The sequence below is a fragment of the Gallus gallus genome, chromosome 18 (assembly GCF_016699485.2).
Source record: "Gallus gallus isolate bGalGal1 chromosome 18, bGalGal1.mat.broiler.GRCg7b, whole genome shotgun sequence".
Classification (NCBI taxonomy): Eukaryota; Metazoa; Chordata; class Aves; order Galliformes; family Phasianidae; genus Gallus; species Gallus gallus.
In genome coordinates this window covers 1,329,956-1,355,881 of record NC_052549.1, presented here as the reverse complement: position 1 = coordinate 1,355,881, position 25,926 = coordinate 1,329,956, and the positions used below count along the sequence as shown (strand labels likewise).

General features: G+C 47.9%; 1 protein-coding gene across 8 annotated transcripts in view; it reads right to left on the bottom strand.

Annotated features, from left to right (window-relative positions):
* Positions 1-25,253, bottom strand: part of MAP2K4 (mitogen-activated protein kinase kinase 4) — an 88,584-nt gene extending 63,331 nt beyond the window's left edge. For 2 of the 8 annotated variants that reach the window (XM_015295237.4, XM_015295239.4), the window contains exons 1-2: positions 24,518-24,696; positions 12,246-12,278 (exon numbers count right to left, since the gene is read on the bottom strand). In XM_015295237.4, the coding sequence (XP_015150723.1) occupies positions 12,246-12,278; positions 24,518-24,617 (133 nt within the window). In that variant the 5' untranslated portion in view covers positions 24,618-24,696. Of the gene's footprint in view, positions 1-12,245; positions 12,279-24,517; positions 24,697-24,970; positions 25,064-25,180 lie in introns of those variants that run through there. The other 6 variants (XM_040649614.2, XM_040649616.2, XM_015295238.4 and 3 more) reach the window with 4 other exon arrangements.
* Between the last annotated feature and the right edge of the window lie 673 nt (positions 25,254-25,926).

Sequence of the window (25,926 nt, the reverse complement as noted above, 5' to 3'; positions counted from 1 at the left end):
CACCTGCACAATGGCCACAGCAGAACAACCAAGGCTCAAAATGCACACTTGTTTCCTGCTGCATGAGTAAGTGGATGCTAGGTTAAGTACATAATTATTTATGTGCTGCTATCCATCACCAGGATTAATCCAGGCACTTGGCTCTGCAATTAAGTTCTCATCACTCATTTTGAGGCTACTTTACCACAACCACAGCCAACCTGTCTTCGTGCAAGAGGAAACAGCAATCTCCTAGATAACATGCAGTATGAGGTATTCCTCCAGTTACATTCTGTATTATTATTTTTACTTCACTGCAGACATCTACAACTTCTCCAAGGCTCTAAGTCAGCTCCTGTTGGACAGAACAACCACTTTTCTCCTGGAATTTCCTTACCCAATTCCTGCATGCCACACCTCAACAACAGCAGTCACAATATTCATGTTACACGTAAGAAAATGCTCAGTTTCCAGGCAGTAAGCTTTTCAAAACAGCAGCAGATAAATGGATTTTCTTCTGGGCTTCTGTCTTGCTACAAACTGACCCCTGTGAAGTGCTTTTCACTCGGTTCAAATCTGCCCTATCGACCACCTGACACGGTGTGAATGTGACTCTCCTCTCTGGATTCCAAAGTCTCTCTGCTGTTCACGGAGCAGCAATATGCCAGGAAGCCACTTTACACTTTATTTCCTTGCTCTAGTACTGTAAGAAAACAGAAATAAAACCAAAAACGAGTTGTGGCAGTAAGCAGCAGGCAGATAACCAGGGAAACTGCAATACCTTTGCAGCCTTCTTATCTTTGCTTGATTAAGCCAAAACATGTCAACGAAGAGTGAAAATAGGAGGACAGGATGTCAGGAGGCCAGGCAGGTGGGTGACCTGCTTCAGCCTGAGAAAGAAGCTCAATGCTTGAGGTCACCTTCCTAACAGAAAACTGCAAAGTACCAGGTCTGAGCAAAAAAAGCCCAATACAACACAGATCCCTCTGCTCTTCCAACAACTCTTATTATTCAAATAGTTAGATCTTTTCTGCTAACAAAATGCCTGCTTTGATGTAGAGACATTTACCAGTGTTCCGAGCTGCAGGCAGGATTCAGTGCTCACTGTCTGTTGCTCCTAACACAGTGCTGCTTTCCCATAAGCCCTTCCAATCTGCAATCCTGCTGTTAAAATTTCCTTCCTTCACAGTCTTGCTCATGGAGGTACTCCAAAAATCAGCACTACTAATTTGAGAGTAAAGCAGGCTTCCAGCCTTGCCCTCCAGACATACCATTTTACAAATAAAAACTAGCCAAATTTTGAAACAAAACATGAGGAACTTCAGCGTGCAGAGCAGTTTATTTGGGGAGTATGAATGGAAGGAGACAACTGGAATTTCAGTTAACAGTTTTACAAACTCCATTTACAGAAGCTCACTTTGATGAATAATAGCACAAACATCTCCAGTATGTCTGTTACTGACATCCTTTTCCCCCTAATGAAACCTTTGATTTAGAACAGTCCAAGAGCCAGAATTCAGATCCAAGACGACAACTCTGCACTCCAAGCACATGCTAAGCATGCTCATTTTTAGAAGTCGCCTTATTTGAGTATTTATCCATAATTCATCTGCAGCTCCAAGTATGCTTCCACAAAAGCACAGAAGCCCAAATCAGCCAGGACCTGGAACAGTTACTGGTCATTACCTTCAACTGTCATGAAAACACTGTAAAGTAAAGCACTCGGACTCAACCAAATGCGAGCGAGACGTTACAGTGATTTAAAGATAGGAGGGGGCTCACAGTTGCACAGATGCTCTCTGCACCAGCAGACATGCACCTCTGTAACTTGCAATACATGGTTTATGGTGCACCCAGCAGCACTTGCAACAGCTTCTATAAATACCTTTCCTACAAAGCCTGGCTAAAGTAGGTTAGGCTTCAAGTACAAGAAACTGCGATCAGATTAAGATTAGTTCTCTCAGACTAGAAACTCCTATCAGGAAAGTCCTAACAATGAAGTCTGAAATCCAACAACCTACAGCATTTACTATCCCTGATGCTACCCTGCATGGAAATATCATCCATATGAATAACCATAAACAAAGTTAACACTACTTGAGCCCTGGGAGCAGATCAGTCACGTTAAAAGAGCTTAAATCAGACATTGGACAAGTGTTACTCGTTGAACTTAAGAGGACACCCTTACATGTGTGCACCAATGTGCACAGCAGTGTTGTGCCCGGCTGTGACAGGCAGGCAGTTCTCTGCCCAGAGAGAATGGAACAGTAATGTGAGAAGTCACCTTTCCTCCGAAACCGGAGCTCAGGCAACCTCTAGCAGGAGAGCATAAACACACCACTCAGCCACAACCCAACACCAAGGCAAATGAAACACTGATGGAGAGAACTTGGAAGGTGCATTTGTTCCATGCAACTTCACCTGACCAGCATGCGAGCACCTGGAGCCCTTCCTGATATAAAACAGTAATTAATTATGCAAAGGGCTGTGCCAGGTGCATTTTCGTAATAAAACAGAACAACAAATTATAACATATACTGTAAGGAGGAGCACTGAGGAGAGACTGGCTGACTTTTTTTTTTTTCTTTTTAATTTTAGGAGCATGCACTTAGACTAAAAGCAAGGGAAAAAAATCTGCCCTTGAGGCCTTTGCTTAAGGTCAATGGAAAGGATTTAGCTTCTTTGGATAAAGCAACAAGTATGTTTCCATCATCCCTCTGGTTCCCTTATGCCAGAAAAGTGGCAACGTCAATCACAGCCGCATCCCACCGGCTGTTACACACCTTGGCACAGCACGGAGCCCTGCAGCCCTGTGCTGGGCAGAGTGGCCGGCACCAGGAGTGTGGGGGCTTTTCCATTTGAATGCATGGTTATCCCAGGAGGAGGAGCTGATTCTGTTCATCTCAGGGCTATCAAATCTGGTTTTTCAATTTGGAAGACAAGGAATCACAACTGGATCTTGCTGGAAACAAGAAGCACCAGAGGTTAGCAAGCACTCCTTTGCTCTCCTTGAAAAGAACAAAGAAAGCCCTTGGCCATCAGGCACCTCCTGACACCCAGCTTTGGATTTTGGATGTGTAATTGCTGATATCTCTAACACAGAAGAAGCCATCAGGGCAGTGACTCACTGATGTTTCAGGTGGGATTATCAGAGCAAATCTGGGTTAATTTAAGCATAACGTTCCCTAAGAAGCCAACAAGAATGAGCAAAGCTTCTGACCCTGCCTCTGCACATGTCTTTAATGCCTCTTACTTTTCCCAAAGGCTGGTGCCACATGTTACCCTCAGGAGGAAGCATGCTGCCACTGCAGTGTCCCTGCCCTAGCGCTGCTGCACCCCGCAGCTAACATCCTGCTGCACACCTCCATGGCACAGGAGGCCTCATTTGTGTCACTCTCTGTAAGAAGCCAGCTAAACAAACTAGCTATTTTTCAAGCCTTGTACCATCCACGTGCTGTCCAAGAAATAATGATTTTCTGCAAGTGGTTTCAGTGCAGAGAACACCAACCTCTAACAGCTCCTGCTCCCTGCACAACCCTTACACTCACAGCTCCTCTTGCGAAAAACCCTCACAGCCTTCCTGCAATGTGTATGGGTACCAAAGCATCACCAGAGCATACAGACCAACTGCTCAGGTAGAGGCTCAGCACTGCAGATCTCATCCTTGTTTCTAAGCCCAGGAAAGCTGAGATGCAGTTTGGCAGCACAGGATGAACGAGCAAGGCAGGCAGTGAAGAACCAGGCAATGCTGGTATCAGCCCTCAGACCAAGGGCCACCTAACGGTGACACTGCTGTAAGTCTGTCATCTGGTTTTACTTTTAAGCCATGACAGATACATCAAGCAGATTTAAGAAAATGGATCAAATTGTTTTGAAATAGATGGTTCAAACTGGACAGTGGGAGGCTGAGAAGTTGTGGATAAACCAAGAGTTAGCCGTACGTGCTATTTTCCACCAACTGGGCGGTGAAGCAGAGCGTGCGTGAAAATACTGCACTAATGTGCACAAATAAAGCATTGTGAACAACCTGTGCTAGGTGACCAGACTCGTACTGCAGCAAGCATTTACCACAGCTGCAGCAGGAAAGGGTGCTGCTCTGACCCAGGCACTGAGCTTCCTCTTCACTTCACCACTAATTCCATTAGAAAGAATGCTCTGCAGTGGAAGGGCAGCAGGCCTCCATGTTGTGACAGGATCTTTGTGACATACGTTTATTTTCCAAATACTATCACCTGATACCTATGCATAGCTAAAAATACACCGAGCCAAATTTTCAAGTTAGGATCTGCTCCAAGTAAGCTAGTTTCCTTCTTTGTGAACTCCCACATGTCCTGTTCTTTTGAACATCTAACCATTAGATTTAAAAGCCTAAGAAGGAGCTGACCCTTTCTGAAAACGTGGCCTCAGCTGCAAGCTTTTTTCAAAAACATGTTTATCTATCTGTAATCATAGAATCACAGAACACCCCAAAGTTGCAAGGGACCCATAAGGATCGCTGTGTCCAAACCCCAGCCCCACACAGGACCACCCAAAACCCAAGGCCTGTATATGAGAGCAGTGTCCCAGCACTCCCTGAGCACCGACACGGGGCCGTGCCCACCGCCCTGGGCAGCTGTTCCATGCCTACCACCCTCTGGGGCAGACTCTTTCCCTGACCCCCCTCGGCCCTCCCCTGACACAGCCCCACACCGTTCCATCAGGCCCTGTTGCTGTCCCCAGAGCTCAGCACTGCTTCTCACAAAGAAGCTGTAGGCCACTGCATTGGGAAAGATTTTGGTCTGTACCTTAAAACTTTACAAGCATGTGGTTCCAAAAAACAATTTTGTTTAGTATTCAGTGGAATGCTGAGCAACCGCTAAACAACAAAATGCAAATCTACAAATACATGGAAGTTTTTAGCCTCCTTTGAAAGTACTTTATTATTATTAACTCCTTCAGAGAACTTTTACAGTTAAACCCAAGTCATTTTTTTGCTAAGCTTCAAATATGGTACCTGTAAACGTGCATAGATCTATTTTCATACATCTCCAACCTGCAATTTCAGAAAAAGACATATGCCTTCATTCAGCAGGTAAGAGCTTGACCTGCAGAGCACTTCCCTGGTCTGATTGGCCCCAGGGCCCCTCGTTTGCTCACATGCTGCTTTCACAAGACAGCAGATTCCTGACGCTGGGAAGGAAGTGTGCTATGCAGCGCTGCAGCTTTCCTCCAGAAAGCACTCACTGTGGCCACGAGTCCTTTACAGTTCTCAGAGCATACAGTACTTTGCTTTTCCATCTCCGATTTCTTGAAAAGCAAAGGAAAATTCACACAGCAGGGGGAAAAGAAAAAGAAAAAAGCCCCAATTTAAACAAACAAATAGGTCTATTTTCCACTGAAATTACTTTGTTCAACCCCTTCTTCACGTTGATATCCAGTAGAAACTGCCAAGCACATCTATAACTCTAGTTATTTCTCAGCACCAAAATAACTCACGCCTGACAGGCACACAGAGGCCTTACTAAGCACAGCCAAGCTGCCCTACAAACACCAGCTCTTGGTTTCAGATTTCTAACAGGGAAAAAGAAACAAACCAAAAAACTCTCCGTTCCATTAAAAAAACAAATATATTGAGATTTACACTCTCTTCTGAAGCCTGCAATATCAATTAGTAGCATGCTGTAGCATAGGGGAGCAGTCCCCCTGTTTTACACTGCTGAGACACGCAAGGAAACATCAGTGCAGCAGAAGTCTTCGTTTTTGTTAGCAAAGAAATACAGGTGGAACATGACAATGCTGAAAGTTCTTAAGTAAGAACCGAACAGCAGCACAGAACCAAACCTGGTCCAAACCAGAATTTCTGCAACAGTCAACTCCACATAACATCACATAATCTTCTGGAGCTGTAAGCAGCACAGAACACTACTTGCTAGAACAGTTGGTGCAGCTCTTAGCACAGAACTCAGACCATTACTGGGGAGAGGATGGGACCAACAGGAACAGATCCATTCAGATCAGCAGCTCACAGGGGATATTTTTCTGAATCCTAATGAACGCAAGAACTGTGCAGAAAGTAAAGAATATAAAGAAACTGAGAGCTGCATCAACCTGCGGCATAGGAAGCTGAAGATTTTGTGGTTTTCCTTTATTGTAGGCTTCTAGATGAGTAAAATCCCAGCATTTCTAGCTCCAAGGAAATGGGACACCTAAAGAGCTTGGCTCCAGCACACAAGTTGCAGTCTGTAGGCATAGCTCCAGTTTCCTTCTACTTCTACCATCTAGATCAACACATTCTGCTCCCCAGCCAGCTCACAGGTGAAGGAGGCTCACTAACCAACTCCCTCCCACGTGCATGAGCAAAAAAATAGTATTTTTATTACTATACAAAGATGTCCTTCAGATGCTGCTCATTTACACTGCCCTGAACCTGGGGTTTGCCTCACCTTGGTCAGCATTAATGTCACACAGAGGGAAGACCTGACCTTGGGAACATGAAGAATCAGCACAGCACGATCTTCAGGTTCTTCATGCCCTTATCAACACCAGAAGCATCACTTTGCTTTTTCCCCCCCAGGTGCTCGATCTCAACCCCCTAGCCTGCTATACCCACCACCTCCACAGTCAGCTGCTCCAACTACAAGCCAGCACAGGAAAGGGTGAAAGGAGCAATGCTACCTCCTTCACAACACCATTTGTCATTCACCCTGGAACCAAAGCATTAAATCAGACATGTAACACGCAGGGCTGTAACCCACAAAAAAACAGCTCCCTCTGCAAGAAATTCCACCTCACCTCCTTCTAAGACCACTATTTCTTACTTCTTTTTCCTTTGCATTTCCCTGGGGCTGAGCACATAGGGATCACATGGCCTTGAGTGCTCACTGCTATAGAAGGAACTCTGCACGGACATGGAAACACACCCCACGTAGCCAATCAAAACCTATGCAACCACTACTTCCCAGACTGTCTTACTGGGGAAGATGACAATAGAAAACCCTGGAGAGCAAATACGTGGGCACAATAGCAGAGCTGCTCAGTACCCAAAGCTCTCAGTTGCTTAGGAGATGCAAAGGTTCAGCACCTTTGGAAAAACAGGAGAGTTTTGAAGTATAGGTCAAGCATTACACCACTGTTCAGCTGATCATTTCAGAATACTCCCAAATAGCTTTCCTTTCCCGTAGGGAAGCTCTTAGCAGACTCTACATTTTATAAACACAGTCTAGGGAATGTGAGCCATGACCATCCTGTTGAATTTCTCTTTTCTTTTAAGTCCCACATATGTTAATTATGCCAGGCTGGGTCAAGAAACACCTATTAGAAGCAGCCAGCGTTGGTGAGAAGTAACATCTACTGGTAGCAAAACAGAAGACAAGTGAATCCTGGCCATCCCCCCTCCCTACTGAAATTTTCTCCTTCCAGAGCTCAAGGCTGTGGAAACAGAGACTGAATGAGCGGGGATCTAAATTAGAGCAAATAATTCTTCACTTATGAATAAAATCAGAGTCTTGCAATTTCCTGTAAAAACAACCCCATCGTGCCTCCCGCCGTAAGGGCTCTTTGCCACACAGTTTCAGACTACATTTCCTAAATCTCAGATTACTCTTGGAAGAAGCATGGCATCTGCAGGAGACAGGGAACCACCTCCCAGTGCTGTCCATAACACAGCATGGCAGCAGGCACTATGGGGCACGCAGGCCCGCTCACAGCCACAAAGTCCTGAAACTTCTTTCTTTTACAGTGAAGTTCTCAGCTCTTAGATTTACACTGAGCCATCAATAGGGTGCTCTGGTTGCTCCAGGTAGCAAAGAACTGATCACAGACTCAGAGAATCATTTGGATTGGAAAAGTCCTTCAAGATCATCCAGCCCAACCAGACCATGTCAAAAGCCAGACCCCAGAATTATTAAACCAGTGCTGGCCACTGCCACCAGCCTGGGCAGAGTTCAGTGAGCAAGGATGCTCACAGGGCTGGAGGTGACTCATCTGAAGGCGGATTAAAGAGCAAAATCTGTCTGTAGCCTGTTGCAGGAAGAATACATGTAGTAGTCTACAAACATATGAGCTGTGCAAAAAGAAAGAGGGAGCTGCTAGAGAAAAATCACCAACAACAATGGCAGACAGGAAAATCCTTCTGGCCTGAGACCCACTGTGCAGCCTGACACAATGAGGTGAAACCCTAGAAACAGAAAGCCTTACAGACACCTTCACCACAGTACAGTGCTCCTCCATGAGACAGGACACCAGTCAGTGTTGCAGTGAAGGGACCCTTAAGGATATGTATAAACATACATGAGAATCTAAAGGGACCCCAGCCTACCATTCTGTGTCATTCTGTACCGCCCTTGCTTTGCACACAGGTCAGCCCTGGTAGCTCTGCTGATGCCCTTGTTTCTTCAAAAACAGCCACAAGAAAATCTGGAAATGCTCTGACCGTGACCAAGCAGGAAACTGGACAACATGCGTGCCTGAAGATTGCTCTTAGGCAATGTGTTGCTGTACTCCACGTTTAAGCCTCAGGTCCCCATTGCAGTGCATTTTGTATCAAACACAATGTAAATATCAGTTCAGAAAGAGCACTCACAGCAGGAAACGTTACATATTGCAGGTTGACTGGTTATCAGAACAGAGAAAGCAGCCAACGTGAAGCCTCATAAAAGCACAGGTCTTGCTGCCACGAAGTGCAGTAGCTGCCACTTCACATGTGCCACCTCACACACACCACAGAGAAAGCCTGTATGGCAGCCAGAGCAGAACAGCATGGCTGCAAGAACGTACTCCACTGCAGAGTCCCTTTAATGCTACATTACCTCCACAGTGTCTAAACAGGAGAAATCAAATTACAGTGAGAAGCAATCATAATACTGAAGTCTTGGAGGCACAGTTTAAAGAGTTTTGATGTTTGCAACCCCTTAAAAAAAAAAAAAAGACTAAAACAATACAAAAGAAAGAACAGGCCCTGACCACTTCCTCGCCTCTTGCAGGCAGCAGTGTTTTTCTCTTAGCACACAAAGTTATCAGTGAACAACAAACGGGAAAGAAGCCGCCCTGGGCAGTGTGCAGGCCCGGCTGGCAGTGCAGGGAAGCAGAGCTGCTGGGCCAACCCCTCTGTACACAACAGCCCAAGGAGGCAGAGAAACCACGCTGTCCCACTGCGGCCATGGGAAGCTGATCCGCTGCAACCTTTCCCCCTCGTTCAGTGCTTCATTAATAAACGATGCTTTACTGCCTTGATCTCTCAAAGGCAGCTCAAAAGAAAATCAATAGCCTCACCCAACAGCACGTAGTTGAAGAGAAATAAAACACAGCAGCTCCTGTTGTTCTCACTAAAAGCTGGGAAATACAGCCTAAAAATTCATCTGTAGAACAGAAGCCAAAGTAGGTGAGAGGACTCAGAAACATGTGAATGCTTTCATTACAACCTCCTTCTAAATCAATGTGACGTGGATGTACAACGTGCACAAAGTTGGCTCATATTCCTAACACTTCAAAGCCTTGTTTAAAGAAAAGAATACAATCACAATACTCCTTAAGGGATAATTCAGGTGATCAAACTGTCACTTCCTAACAGTCAACAACAGTACTTTAAAGGAAAACACTCTACATCAAAATCTGTCTTTGCTGTAAACAGTTTTTGGCACAAGGAAACCCTGTATTTTCTTTGTCAAGATAATTCTCCTGATCTTGTACCTTCCTAATAGCTGACTCCATATTTCCCTCATTCCAAGTCTAAAAGAGAAATCAGCCGCCATCACTGCAGCCCTCTGCCACCTTTAACTGCTGGCACCCACACTGCTGCTCCTGCCCCAGCAGTGACACCAGTAAGACCAGTAAGGACCAAAAGGATGCACAACAGGGGTAACTTCTGCAGAAGCACACCTCTCCGTGAAGCAGATCTGCACTCTGCAGGTGGGATGCTCCTACAGCTACCTGTCCTGCACTGCTTCTTCTGCCCTCCGTGCAGCCCAAGCCCACAGCGCTCACCAGGCAGTCCTCAGCACCAAGTAGCCACGTATGCTGGCTATCCAACGCCATGCATCCAACCACTCTTATGTACTTCCACCATTTTTGAGGAGAACTGCAGTGCTCTGACAGGCAGGTACTACCGTGGTGTTCATAATGCTCACAGCCTCCCAGCTCGGACCTACCTGTGCTCAGATTTCCCAGCTCACAGCTCAGCAAAGCCATCTAACAGAGGTGTTTGGATCCAGGTGCATGGCCACATGGAGCTCCTCGCACCATGCCATGCAACCCATTCCCAGGGCATGGCTGGGAAGTGCACCGCGGTCAGACAAGCAGCACTATGGGAACTTCAGGAGTTGGGAACATGAACAAATTTGCACCTCAAAGAACAGCAACATCAGAAATACGCTGACACCTGAGAAGGTTTTGTCACCTGCTGTCCTCGAGTCCACAGCCGCAGCCCCACGCAGCCAGAAGACGAGCTGCATGGCTGCCTCCTGCCCCCAGCACAACCAGTCACACATAGTTCCTATGCCTTTGGGTTCAATGCATTCAGTAAACACTCCAATCAAAAAGAATTTGCTGCCGTTTTGTGGTTGACTTATTGGAGCCTCAGAGGTCATCTACTCCTGCAACAGGCAAATGACAAACCTCCTCTCCTCCTTACACGGGGAGAAGACCAACATAGACCAATGTTTGCAAACCCTACTGCCAGTTTGCTTCGGGAGCTAGCTACCATGAGACCCAGCTGCCAAGCACTGCAAAACCTCATTATTTCACAAAACCTTCTGATGACAAAGCCTTTTTTTTCTTTTTTCCCCTCTGAAATGTCATTTTTCATTTTATTCCAGATTTCAGCTGCCCCAAAGAGCAAGGACTGTCCATTGCTGACAACAGATCCCAGCTCTGGATGAGAGGCTCTGCTGAGGAAATAACTAAAACCCTGAAGAGCGTTTACAGCATTTTTAATGTGCTGAGTAACTGCGAATCTGTAAAAGACTGAATACAAAAGCAAGACAGTGTTCTAAATAAATATTAACCAACGTCATTAAACTGCCAGGTGTCATCCAAAACGTTGCACACCAGTGGCTCCCAGCAGCAAACCCCACTGCAGCTCCATCCCACCTGCACAGCCATTAACCACTGCACGCAGCTCAGCAGCCAGCTGCTCCTTTCAGGTGCCTGATGTCTTCCCATCTCTTTTCACATTTCAGTAGTTGTCATCTTGGGAATTCACCAGAGAAAGTCCAGAAGTCTCACTCTGATTCTGCCACGCAGGCCTAGTTTGCAAAACAGGTTTGTATGTTCCATACTAACACAAAACTACTGAAGGATAATGGTGTATTCCAATCCCATCTTAGGGGAGCAATTCCGACACATGGGCTCACTCCACTCCATAGCATGGGAGCCAATGCCCTCTTTGGTCTTTTTTAACACAGAAGCTGTTGGTCTGTGCAAGCTACACAAAGGTTCTTCTACACACAGGTGCTTCAAGAGAAACCTGCCTGAACAGCAGTCGCAAAGTATACTGAGTTAAAGCCCAAAGACACTGACTAGCCAAAAATTAATAATTCTCTCTGTAGATATTAGAATTGCTGTAACAAATATGCATGTCAAGCACAAATGAAAAAAAAACTGAACGCAACTTCAAAGAAATGCACAGTCAACAAATTTCTACAATTCAGGATAAAAAGAGACTTGGTTTCTAGCAAAGCTAACACCTTATTGCAGAGGGTACTTTGACGGTATAACAGAGCAACACAAAACATAAGGCAATGACAGAGAATGAAAACATTGATTCTGCAGAGCTTCCATTAGTCACCCCAGGCTGGCACTGCCCCTTCCCCTGCCTTTGGAAACCCCTCGTGAAGAGAGGCACGGACAGAAAGCTCCAGAGAGGCAGGACAGATGTTGCGTCCTGACATGGCAATCTGAAGTGTTCAGGTGTCAGATTATACTCTTCACCTCCATGTGAAGGAACACAAGTAAGGTGTTGGGTCAGTGCAAGTTTTAACGAGTAGGAATCCAACAGCTAAACCCCACCTAGCTCGTATTTCAGAGCAATTCAGCAGACAGCACGTTCCCAGCACTCCACACACCATGCATGCTCCCACAGTGCTGCTCTCCTGTTACAGGTAAAGCAGTACAGCAACGAGCAACCTCTTAAATGGCTTAAATTTGCTTTGTTTTACCAGCAGTGTGAAAAATGGAAGCTCTCTTAGGAGGAGGACTGCCATAGTAGGTTAGTTGGAACAGAAAGTGGACACATTCCCAGTACCAAGATTGATATAAAAAGCAGGATAATACTATAAAAATGTGTAGCTTACTTTGTGCCTTTTCACAGAAGTTTATCTGAAAGCCTAAAGCAAAAGAGACAAGTTCTTGTTCATTTACTGCAAGTCAAAGAAGTGCATCACTTAAGAATCATATTTATGTTTCAAAATTCATTAACTCTAAAATCATACATAAAACAAGTTTATTAGATCAATAGACCGTATTCTTTGATTGTAGAGCAATCCCATCATTTCAGGATTCATCATTTCATAAACCAGTCTCAAGAGCCCAGAGATGGGTTTATTTCAGGTAGCTTTAGTTTCCTTCATGTGTTAATAAAATTCAGACAGTAACAATTGGGGGATCATTGTCAGAGAACTGCTTGAAAAGAACTATCATGAGAGTTTGGTGGTAAAAGGTAACACACTTGAAAACTAAAGAGGCCGTTTTGTCCCCCATAAGCCAAGGTGTTCCTCAGTGCTGCTCAGTGATATTTGGGCATGTATAGTCTGGCTGGCTGCACATGCTGGGTACAACCACAGTTCAAAGCTGGCATGGCCACACTGCGACCCCTCTGCTCCTTCCGTGCAGACAACTCAGCAATGTCTGAAAGAGCCACCTGTGATCCAGCAGACTCCAGTGCTGCAGGTACCAACACACACGCATGCCATTTCTGGAAGCTGACGGCTTCTATTTTAGACCATTTTACCCCAAAAGCTGACAGGAATTCAAGAGCTGCTCAAAGGGGACCTGGACACAATGCCAGTGATGGGCACTGCAACAACACAGCGAGCACCAGGCCGGAGCCTGCAGGACACCGCTGCAGCAGCACAGGCTGCCCCAGGGAGGGCCCCGCACACCCTGCCAGCAGCAGCGCAGATCCGCCCGGCCATCACCAGCACCGCTGGCCTAGCACATAGAAATGGACGTTCTTCTGTGGTGTTTGCAATGTCTGAATCAGCCCCTTCAGCCCAGAACCTGTTCTACAACAATCACAGAATCATTTAAGTTGGAAAAGACCTCAAAAGGTTGTCGAGTCCAACAGTTAACCCAGCACTGCTGTGTGCACCACTAAACCACAACCCTAAGCACCACATCTGCACGTTATTTAAATATCTCCAGGGATGGTGACTCCCTGGGCAGCCTTTTCCAATCCTTTATAACTCTCTCTGTGATTAAATGTTTCCTAATATCCAACCTAAACCTTCCCAGCACAATTTGAGGCCACTTCTTCTTGTCCTGTTGCTTGCTGATTAGGAAAAGAAACTGACCCCACCCCACCCCCAACCTCCTTTGAGGTCACTGTAGAGAGCAATAAGGTCTCCCCTGAGCCTCCTTGGAATCCCAGATCCCTCAGCTGCTCCCCATTCAACAGCTTCACTGCCCTTCTTTGGACACACTCCAGAAGCTCTTTGTCTTTCTTGTAGTGAGGGGCTCAAAACCAAACACAGTACTCAAGGTGCAGCCTTACCATAGCCACATGCAAGGGGCAATCATTTCCCTGCTTCTACTGGCCACACTATTTCTTATACAAGACAGGATGCCATTGGCCTTCTTGGCCACCTGGGCACACTGCTGGCTCATGTTCAGCCAGCTATCAAAACAGCACCCATAGGGCAGCTTTCCAGCCGCTCTTCCCCCAGCCTGTAGGGTTGCATGAGGTTGTTAAAGCACAAGTGCAGGACCCAACACTTCGCCTTGTTAACCTCATACAGTTGGTCTCAGCCCCCGCACACAGCCCATTCAGATGCCTCCACAGGGTCTGTAGAGCCTTCCTACCTTCAAGATCAACACCTGTGCCTTACTTGGTGTCACCTGCAACGCACCATGTTACATTCACACAACACGTTTCTGCTGTCAGCTGTGGAGTTCACTGTGACGCCTACCGTAACTGGTGTCCCCTTCCACCTGCAGCCTCAACTTTAACAGTCTCTTGAATAAGAATTAATTGGTTTTAATCATTTCTCTCTCCATGATAGCATGCAAAATCTTAAAAATAACCAAAGAGCAAGGAAAGTAGACTGGCAATATGTTCAGAGGGCAAGAAGAAAACAAGAACAGTAAATAAAATTACCCACTTAAGTCTACCAACATTAATTTTAAAATTCTGAAATTAAATTAATAACAACAATATAAGCGTATCAGTAAAAATTTTAAAAATGCTTCCGCCAGGCACCTGGCTGGCAGGATAATGTCAAAACATCAAAGGAGGAAAGAAAAAGAAAAAACAGTATTTTATTCCACAGGAGAAGTTCCTTTTCCTCCCTATAAAAGCAACTCAGCTTGCCAGTTCGCTGTTTTGCCTCAAAATTTCTTCCCATTCTTCCGTCTCAGCCCTGCACCTCTGCTTTACTCAGTGTTTCCTTCTCAGTTCCCAGCTGAGGGACAGGCATGCATGCTGCCGAGCTGTTCAGCTCCACTATGGCTGTTAAAACAGATACTCCAATTACATTTTCAGAAATCGTTAATGCCACATTAATCTGCTAGTTTTCTTTCTGATTGTTCCTTTCCTTTCCTTTTAACTATGTTCTTACAAGCTGTCATGCCAGACGTGATTCTTTTGAGTCTTATACAAGTTTTGTTTATTTTTTTTTCAAGGCCCCTCAACTAGGGGAAGACACAAAGCTTTGCTGTTGAAGAAATGAGCACCACAGCATTTCAAAAATAATTCCTCAAGCCCACTGGCTTTTGAAAGCCCCTGGAAAAAGTTCCACTCCTGTGCAGAGGGCAGGCAGGTCTTCAGCATGGAAGGAGCCTGGGAGTCTGCCTGGCTAATCCCCTCGGTCTCGCACTGGGTAACAGAAGACTGCTGCAAAAATACCAGCCAGTAGCCCCAGTACAGATCCAGCTATCTTCTTCCCTTGTCCTCATCCCCATTAACTCCTCACTCAGAGATCCTTAAAAAAGGCAATCACACATCAGTTCTGCATACAAAACTTGAGTGCCATACAGTAACATCAAAGTAACCCCCAAGCTGTGAAATTTCTTGCAAGGATGGCAGAGCAGTACAAAGAAAACAGTTTTCAACTCTTCCAGCCATCTGAGTGCAACCAACAGCCAGAAGCAATGCGCCTCATCACCTGCCTCAAGTCTTCACCCAGAGAAAACTGACCTGCAACACATGGTTTAAGAGTGAGGTTTCTTAACTACAGCAGGACTCTCAACTTTTAGCCAAGATGCTGTTTAACACCACCCCAGAATCAGGGATGCTGCACTCATCTGTGCTCGGGGCTGATCCAAACCCAGTGCCAGCACAGCCTCCTTCTGCAGCTGTGGCTCTCGCTGTGGCCCTGAGGCAGCACGGAGCACAGCAGCTGCAGGCACCACCCTGCACCCAGCCTGGTCCTGCCACGTGAAAGGCTGCAGGAAAACGAAGAAATAAATTCCAAAGTCACTGCAAAAAACTTCTTAACACTGAGAACAGAGAATCCGTTTCCTGGAAAGGGTGGCAGAGGTTGGTTCCTTCAGCCCAGCCAAAGGCGTGCCAGGGCAGGAACACTGAACCACATCCAAGTACAAAGCATTAAAAAGGGAGTAGCAGCACCAATGTTGAAAACTAAGATGACAGAAGATCGACAGTTACAAAGTTGTCAGGAAATCAACACGGTCTGGTCACTGACACAACGTTTCTATCTACTGACTGAAATTCTTCAGTTGTTCTCTGGAAACCAGAGCAGAGTGGGGCATCTGAACTGCTTAGAAGAGGAATTGGATGGATTTACAAGGAGTCAGTGGAAGAAAGGCACTGTTACTGGAGACAAAACATGAAACCTGTGGTAGGATCTCCGGGGCACACAGCTTGCTAGTGGCTGTATGGGACAGCACAGGGTCACTGTGCCAGCCATGCTGTGGCTGTTCCTGGCAGCATGTGTGCACTGGGAAGGAATGCTCCCACTGCATTCCCATTCTGAGATTTTATTTTATTTTTATGAGAGATTTTCTTCTCCTGATTGCTCAGCTCTGGACAACAGCCATTTCGTCTCTGTGCTCTGGGCTTCCAGTCTTGACCAGTTGCACAAAGTGGTTCTGATCATCCTTGTACTCCATCTTCTCCCCTCCTTCCTGCCTTCTACCCATCCAAGTTTCCAAGTGGGATGTGAGGAAAGACGAGGACGTCAAAGGTAAGGCAAGGTTTCCAACTGCTTGGCACAAGACCAGGTCCTGCACTGACAATGCCCCATAGAGGAAGCAGTCTTTACAGGAAAACTCGGACACGGTCCCATCACTCCCCAGAAGGGATTTCCAAATGCAGCGCTTTTATCTCATTCCATAGCCCCTCCCAGGTCAAAGAAACACCGCCATGTGTTTTTAAAGGAAACTGTTTTATCTTTGTCCACAAACCTCTTCAAAGTACAAACACTCTGCTCTCTGGTCCAAAAGCAAAGTGATGCCTAATTCAGTTCAGAGAACTCTTCCAGAGAATCAGGTCCAAAGCAAACCATACAACTCTCTTGGTCTAAAGAAAAAAATAAGGCCTAGGCAAAATATGATTAAAAGATTGACTCCCTTTTAGCTCAGCTGTGTCTGCTCCCAGCAGCTGTCCTCCTTCCGCCACAGGGCACCTCCTGAAGCATCTCAGAAAGATCACATAAATTATTCAAAACACAGACCAACTCCTGGCGCTTGGACTCTTTGTTCACTCCATGATCAGAGCAAGTTGTCTGCTCCTTGAAGGGCTCACTTGGCCTCCAGGAAAGGGCACACACAAAAGCTTCAATTTGGAGAAGAGGAAATCAACCTAACAGCTAATAAATACGCAATTAGTGCAATATACATATTTCCTGTCTCCCTAGATGCTCATACAGAAGTTAATGGGCCGTACCCTGCTAAGCACAAAGTTACTGCACACATTCATGAGAACTGCACCTTATCTCATTTCAAAGCAGAACTGGGAGGCAGATAGGGAGCGGAGGCTTGGCAACACCACGCTGTATTTCCTCACTAACAGCAACAGAGTTTGCTCCACCGAGGTCATGGCCTCAAGAGGCAAGGTCACACATTTTGGAAGATGCTCTGTGTCATCACATGATGGTCCTGACACAAAACCTGGCAAACGATATCTAAGCAGAGAGCAGGCACCCAGCAGGCTGTGCAAAGATTTCTGCAAGTACCTTTGCTTAGTTACAGTCCAACCTTCTTCCAAAAGCATTCACAACTGCACATAGAAACTTAAAGAAGTCTGTGACATCTCACAAAAATCATATTTAAACCTTTCAACTTAACCATAGAGAGACATAAGCACAGCACTGCTGCACAAACTGCAAAACTCATTCTGATCTAAGAGGCACCTAAGCAGGCCACGAAACACACCACACAATTTAAAGCCTCCCCTCAACACCAAAAAAGGGGCAGGTAGTAGGGATCCCAATATCCTCTTGCAGGTGCCCACTATACACAGTTTAAGCCAACTTAAAACAGAGCAAAGTGAAAATTTAAAACTGAAGTCAGACATGCAACCTGCCCGGAATGCTGGCTCCCAGATGCAGATGCCCACGCCAACACAACACTTTTACCTGGGTTGTGCTCCATTACAGAGCAGAGCAAATTTTCAGTTCTCTCTCTCACCCTTATCATCACTTCCAAGTATATTTGGCTACCAACATTTCTCTCTTTTATGTGTTTTGGTATAAAATGGATCCCTCCTGTCCTCTGCATATGCCAAGTTTACAACATTAAACCACATGATGACCGTCATCCTGCCCCACTGCAGGGTCATGGCAGCTATCCCCAGTTGGACAGGAGTAGCTCAGCCAGGACAGCACAGGTGTCACTGAGTCGAAGTGGCAGAGAGGTGCTGGGGGTGCCCACAGTCACAGGTTCCTACAGCCGCTGCCGGCCCCCCCCGAACACCAAAGTTCAGTTGCCTACTAAAAAGGGCTGAGCCTCGGAATCTCTTTCAGATACCGTCCAAACGGAAGGCCAACACCACTAAAAACCCACATGCACATAGGGACAGCCCTGCTCCAGCTGTTCTGGGGTCTGAGCACCAAAGAAGCACTGTGTTCAGCTGCTCTGTGAGTTGAACTGCAGAAGTGCAGACAAAGGGTCTCCCTGGGGATCTGCCATGAGTTAACTACCACACATTAATTAATACAGCTACAACAACACACTTTTTTAAAAGGGAAGCATTTTTTTCAGTGACCAACAGGCACTGCATTTACCTATTGCTCACCCGTTTCTGCTGCTATTCCAAAAAGAGGTGTGATTGCCAGAAGTTCAGGGCCCTGCACAGGGAGCGCCAGCAGGCTGGAGCAAGGTGCTGCAGGAGTCACGCTGGCAAACTCAGCAGCTGCCCAAGGAGACTCCTTGGGTTGGGACAACACTGCCAGCGCCTATCACTATAGATCTACCAAAATGATAGAAATAAAAATCAGCTTAAATGTGTAACAAACACTAGACCAGTTTACTTAAAGATGCAGGTGACCGGTATCTTGACAGGGACTGAGTTTCTCTTTGTAGAAGAGAAGTTAGAACCAAATCACACAGCATTGGGGTCAACAACTAGTGAAACATTTGTTCTCCTTTCCTAGTCAGACTGTACAACAATAATCATCCATCCTGAGCAGGAAGCCACAGAAGCACCCATGCCCCAGGAACTAAGTGACAACCCCACAGTCACAAGGAAGATGTTCAACTGGCAATGCCAAGTGCATTTTGCTCCACTCATCACAGCCATCTCCACCTCCCCACAGGGGATACTGTGGTCTCAGCACGCAGACAGAAGGGCAACAAAAATAAGCATAGCTAAGGAGGAATACAACACAGTGTACTTTAAATAAGGTACATCAGATCTGGGAACACAACCAGCACCTTTTGAAAGACAGTTCATGTCAACACACCCAAACCTTTGAGAGTGCCAGAAGCAGAACATCCATTCAGACATTTTTGTACCTTAATAAACATGACTGTGGTGAAACTTGGACAGACATCTGCCGCTGACTCCTGCCCACAGGGCAGAGTGTGACACAAACATGCCAAGCGGATTCTCTCACAGATTTTCCTTCCAGCCCCTAATGGCTATAGCAGCCACCTCTCCCATTGAGGAGCAAACCTCCACAGTATTTTATCAAGCTGAAACCCAACAGATGATGTCTGACTTCAAAGGCAGCAGTCCTGCCCAACTACAAGACGCTAACAAGGTGGTTATGTTTGTCTCATACATGTATGGCTTGATGTGGATACACAGGTATCCACACAATTAATGTTTCACTCTACACACATATGGACTATGAATTGATTTAATTTGGCGAACAACAACTCAGTAAAATTCAGAAAGCTGGGGGGGAAGGGGTTTTTTTGAAGTTTTTTTGGGGTTTTTTTTTGTTTGTTTGTTTTTTGTTTTTTTTTTTTGCTTCCTCACAACACTCCTCTCTCCCACTGCATGGTCCTTGTATTGACAGAGTGGTGTTTCCCCCTCTGTCAGTTCCATCAATAAAGTATACAGCATAAAATAACAGACAAATCTCCTACCACCTGATGAGACTTAACTAAGACTTAACTAGCATTTTTGGACTGCCCCTTTAACAGGAAAGCAGATATATTGAAAATGTCAGTCGATAACAAGTAAACCAAAAAGGAAAGCTTAAATGTAAAACTAATTCTTACCGAGAAATGCAGTACTACACACAGGAGTGCACTCAGACAAGCACACAGACAGGAGACCAACCGCGGCCATGGGGATGAGTTGGTGGGCACAAACTGAAGCATGCCTATTTGCTCACTAGGCAAGGGTCTCTACCTCCTACAATGAAAGCAAACATGTCCAAACTGATACACGCACATCAATCTGACAAATGTGCTACTGTCAATTTACAACAGCAGTGCAGGTTAACATACCAATTTTAGAATTCCTTGGTGGGCACGGACAACTGCAGTCAACTTTCTATTTTATTCAACCAGTTCCCATTTGCTAAAGATACAATTCACTTTGCCCACATTAGAATAACAACTAGTCATTAATACACAGTGAAAGATATATAGTTTATCACTTACTAAGGACAAGGATTAATCTTCACCTCCTCTTTTTTATCTTATTCTTTTCTATTTTCTTTGTTTTCTTATCTACATTATTGGTTGCATTTTCACTGGCTATTCGAACACTGCTTCATACCTAACCTGCTACTCACACTGCTCTTTGCTTCCTGACCGCTTTCTTGTTCTCCAAGTTCCATTCGTTGTGGTTCCTTAAGCAAATTGCCTTGTATAGAGGTGTTCATTTCCCTCACGTTCTCAGCACATCTCACCTCCCTGGAGAAGTAAGTCTACCTGCCAGCTTGCCCCCAAGGCCACCAGCAGCCCCTATCTGCACACAGACTCATGAGCCCATTTGCTGCTGGCGTGGCTCTGATAGCAGAACAGAGGCAATGCCCACACTGTGCCCTGTTCAGAATAAGCCCAGAGGCAGCAGGGTCTCATCTCCCTCCTTCTGCTGCCAGGAGCTGCCCAGCTCATTCCCTCCAATCAGAGGCAGCAGCACCAGAAGCAGCAGCAAGTGCTCTGGGAGGTCCTGGTTTGCCTCCAGCACTCTTGGGATGCTGAATGCAGGAGTTGGATGCACAACATAGTTGCAAGCACTTCAGCTCGTTTGGCTCTAATGATATGGTGACTGACACCCCAATTCTCAGTTAGAATTAAATTATACATACATCTTTGAATTAATTAAATTTCTAAATTTTATATCATGATTTTTCAAAGGATAATTTTCTGCCTAACATCAGCAGTAAAGAGTATCACTGATTCAGTCAATAGAATCATAGAATGCCTGGGTTGAAAAGGACCACAATGCTCATCTGGTTCCAACCCCCTGCTATGTGCAGGGTCGCCAACCAGCAGCCCAGGCTGCCCAGAGCCACATCCAGCCTGGCCTTGAATGCCTCCAGGGATGGGGCATCCACAGCCTCCTTGGGCAACCTGTTCAGTGTGTCACCACCCTCTGGGTGAAAAACTTCCTCCTAATATCCAATCTAAACCTCCCCTATCTCAGTTTAAAACCATCCCCCCTGTCCTGTCACTATCCACCCTTGTAAACAGCCGTTCCCCCTCCTGTTTATACACTCCTTTCAAATAATGGAAGGCCACAATGAGGTCTCCCTGGAGCCTTCTCTTTTCCAAGCTAAACAAGCTCAGTTCCCTCAACCTTTCTTCACAGTAGAGGAATGCAAAATTGCTCAGACTACTGTTTTGTTCTTGTGTTTTCATTTTTACATCTTCTAAAACCACTCTCAAAGTGGGATATCTTACTTCCCACAGAACCTCAATTTCATCCACAGTACAATGAGGACACAAAATGTACAAGACTGTTCCTGGGCTTCTACCGTTGCACATTAACTAAGAGGGATAACAATTTCTCACACCATCGGTCACCAGTGCTTCTGGCTCAGCCTATTTTCAATACTTAAGATTCCAGCTCTCCTTTGTCTCTGATCTGTCAACCGTGCACTGAACACAGCGCTATGAACTGCACTTGCCAGGTGGACACTCTGGGAAGGAGTGAAGTTCCCAGGTGCAAGGGCACCAATGGCAAATGCCATCAGCCATGGAGACATGGAAATGAAGTTGGACATGCAGAACAGGAAGAGCACAAAGACCTGAAGCAACACTTTGCTTGACTGCAAGGCTTGAGGGCCTCCAGAAACCAGTGCTGTCTGGGGAGCAGAGCTTTGCGGCCATGCCAGCTGTGGCAGTGGCTCCCCTCTTCCAACCGCTCGCTCCTATTGCCTCCCTCACAGCAGCAGTTGCACAAGTTGGCTTTGAGAATGCTTCTGGCTGAAAATTAACTCATCAAATTTTTTTTTTTTTTACTATAATTACTCTGCAGTTTAATGACTTCCCTGCTCTACCTTGTCATACCATTTAAGCCAATTAAACCAATACTGAGGCAGTCCTACTTTTGTCCCCACCCAGCAACGCATTCCTGAGCATTCCTTGCATCAACACCCATCCAGCCCTAGCACGAGCAAACGCTGGGCATCCAAAAGAGAGAAAACTCAATGCATCACTTTCAGCTGATTTGTTTTGTAGCACTCAACTTGCGGAGACACTGGTGCCAATACGGAGACAGTGCCCGGGAAAGCAAGGAAGCACGCTGGGGATGAGGCTGTGGCACTTCTCAGGGCAGCGGCTCCTGTGCAGGTGCCACCAACCCAGACAGGCAGAGCCACCTGCACAGCCAAGCAGCCCTTCCTGTCCCAGCTCTCCTCGTCTTGTGTAGCCAGGGTCCTGGTAAGGAGCTCCCTGCCAGCTTCAGGACTTCTCTACCACTGTGGCAGCCATGTGCTCACCTCTGCCACAAGGACTCCTGGAGCTGCCTGGGGTCCCTAGGCCTCAGCTCCCCCCTGGGCACCTCAACACACCTGTTCACTTAAGGAAAAAAACCCTCCTATTTATTTAACACCATATTTCACTGCAAACACTTGCATATAATCAAAATGGTCTGTCTCTATGAATTCACATCTAAAAAGGCACTTTCAAGGAACTACAAAGGAAACGACTGCCCTCCCTCACAGGATATTTCTGTCATTGCAAACTTACAGTGCATCACAGATCCTCATGTCAGTGCAGAACTAACCTCAGCCCTGAAGATACATGGGATTCAGGGCAATGTTTCATAAATATGGGTCAGGTGGAAATAAAGGGGGCAATACAAAAGTTATAACAGCACTGTAAAATGGCTATTTCTGGTCTTAGCACAGCTGCACCTTCAGTCAAGTTTTTAACTCACATTAAGAGGTTTGAGATTGTCGTTTTTGAAGGGTACTTTAAACATGTACGGTATCACCTTCCCAGCACCCAACAGGTACCTGCTTGGTCTGACAAACACGGGACCTCCACACAGCAGAAGCTGCAGACAGTGAAAATTCATCATCTGGTTCCAAGAATACCAAACTCTGCAGTTTATGTAATCAGCTCACCACCTAAACAGGTCCCTGTCAGCCTCCACATCAGTGCTGCCTGCCCCAGCAGCACAGAACAGACTTATAGTAAACTGTGCTCTTCTGCCATCACCACAGAGAGCACAACCTTCCGTTATGGTCTCTTCTAAAAAAGAAAGCGCAGACCCCTTGGTACCACATTCCTTGTATTAAACTAAAAAGTTGTAAATCCGCAATGCGTGGCCTCAGTCTGATACCAGTTAAAACGCTGTTCAAGCAGGGAGTATTTTTCAGTGGCGTAACTTTAAAGAGAAAACTCCAACGGTATTCACAGCGACTTTCAGAAAAGTGAATACCCACACTTTTTGCAAGAATACTGCCACAAGCAAGCACAGATGGGAAGGCTGGCAACATTACCCTGCAGTAATAACCGTACATTTCCATCAACACAAAACAACAAAAAAATTAACCACAAGTTCACCCTTAAACTGTTTTTACTTAAACATCTGTCTGCAGACAAACACATACAGAGACACGCAGGCCCAGGAGGTGTGGAGCAGCAGTGAGGATCCCAGCTCGGTGCCGCAGCAGAACGCAGCGCTCCTCGGGCTGCGGCCCACCCACCCCAGGGCTCGGTGCGAGAGCGGCCCGCGGCGCATCCCGGCGCTCTCTTCCTACCAGGCCGACCCCCCCAGCTCCAAGTTCTATTTGGGCAGCCACGGCCCGCGGTCTCCTGCGGCACTTTGCCACCCGGGGACAGGGGAGGTCCAGGGAGGGCACAACGCGCAGCGCGACAGAGGGGAGCAAGAGCGAGACCCCCCGGCCTTTGTCTCGCTCCTTACGGCCTCTCCTTCCCCAGCCCCTCCCCAGGGAGCCGGCTGCTCGGGGCGGCAGCGCCGCAGAGGAGCGCACCGAGGCGGCGGCCGAGCGCAGCGCCCGGCGGGCAGAGCCGCCCGTCCTCCCGGAGAGCCCTCGGGCCGCGGCCCGGTCCGGCAGCTACGGCGGGAGGGCCGAGCGGCAGCCCCGAGGGAGCGGCGAGGGGGAGGCCTCGGCCCCGGCCCGCGCCCCGGGGGGTGGGTCCCAGCGCCGGGCCGCGGGCCCCAGCCCTCCCGAAGAGGGCCCGGCGCGGGGGGCACGGGGCGGCCGGCGCCACCGACCCCGCGGGAGAAGCCCTCGGCAGCGCCCGCCCCGCTCGCGTGCAGCCCGCGGAACCCGCCCGCGCCCCGGGGGGAGCGCCCCTCCCGCCCCGGAGCGGCCGCGCCGGGCCGAGAGAGAGCCGCGGGGCCGCCGCGCGACGGCCGCCGCCCCCGGGCCGGCCCTTCGAGGCTGCCGGAGCCGCAGGCGGAGCGGGGCCGCGCCGCCGGGGGTGCGGGGCCGCGCCGAGGCCTAGAGCGGGGAGCGCTGCCCGGCCCGGAAGCGGCTGCGGCGCCGCGGCCTAGCGCGGGGCTGCTTACCCTGCATGCTGCTGACGGCCGCGTGCGCCGGCGGCCCGCCCGGGCCCGGCCCGCTCCCGCCGCCCGAGCCGGAGCCGCTGCTGGGGCTGGGAGTCGCCATTGTGTGCGCCAGAGACGGAGCGGCGCGGAGGCTGCAATGCAGCAGGGACCCTCCCAGGCAGGACACCTAGAGCCCCGCCGCCGTATAGCAGGCGCCGGAGCCTCCCCGTCCGCCGTCCGCCCCCGGGCTGAGGCTCCCGCTTAACCCCTCCCAGGCGGGGCGCCCGCGGCCGCCCAGGCTACGTTCCGCGGTGGCGGCGCGGGCCCGGGCCGCTGCCTTCCCCGTGAGGCCGACGGCCGGGCCCGGGGTCTACCGCCCGCCGCCCCGCTCCTCACTTCCAGGGCGGCCCCTCCCCGCCGCCGGGCCCCTGCTCCACGCCGCCCGCCCGCCCCCACGTCCTCCTTCGGAGCCACCTCTGCTCCTTTCCCCCAGCGGGCAGCGCCCGGCTGCCAGTGGGCAGCGGTATGTAGCGGGTGCCTCCATCTTCTGGCCGCGGTTCCCACCCCACCCCAAGCACCCCTGTGGTGCGTCCCTCTTGCTTTCTCCTGCAGTGCTCCCCACCAGGAAGACATTGCTCACTCCTGCCAGGAGTGGCCATCATCCCCTTTTGGACCTCTGTATACCTTCCAGGAGCCCCGTGTGTGCCATGATCCCAATGTGACAGTGTGCCCCACTGTTTCACCCAAAGAACTTCCTTGACCAGGAGTGCCCAACCTTCTCATTTCCCTGGTCTCTCATCTCCCTCCTCGGATTGGGCTGGCAGTTTGTACAAGCAATACCACATTTTTCAACACACAACCCCTTCCCTCCCACCAGCATCTACCTGCCAACTTGTCTTCTCACGTCTTACCTGAAACCTCTTTGCAGAGCTTAACTTCATCTTATGTTTTACCATTACAGCCAGGGCAACAACCTCCTTCTATTGGTGCCACTGTCATCATTGTCATCATTTTATTTCCTCCATTAGCTGCTGTTCATTCCAGCATATTGCATCTGCTTTGTTTCTGATCCTACCTGTAGTTCCAGTCTTCGCCCAAGGGACAGCGCCATGCACCAGGGACTGGAGCAATAAGATTTGTCCCAAAAGAAAAGAGCTATCTTTCCAGCCCACCTTCTTCACCTGCAGTAGTGTCTGTTTCTTCATCACAGAAGTAATACTGATTTCCTTTGTAACTTGAGATCCACTGATGAAAGAGTTGTTCCTGACCATCTACCCTTTCAGCTCCATCCTTTCCACACCAAAAGGACAGCAGTCAGCTTTCTCTATTCCTGATACAGCTTCCCCGGGCAAATGCTGGAGAGCACTTCTCATGCACTCAGGCTCACATCTCAGTGACATGTTTGCTGGGTTTGATCTTAGGCTCCAACC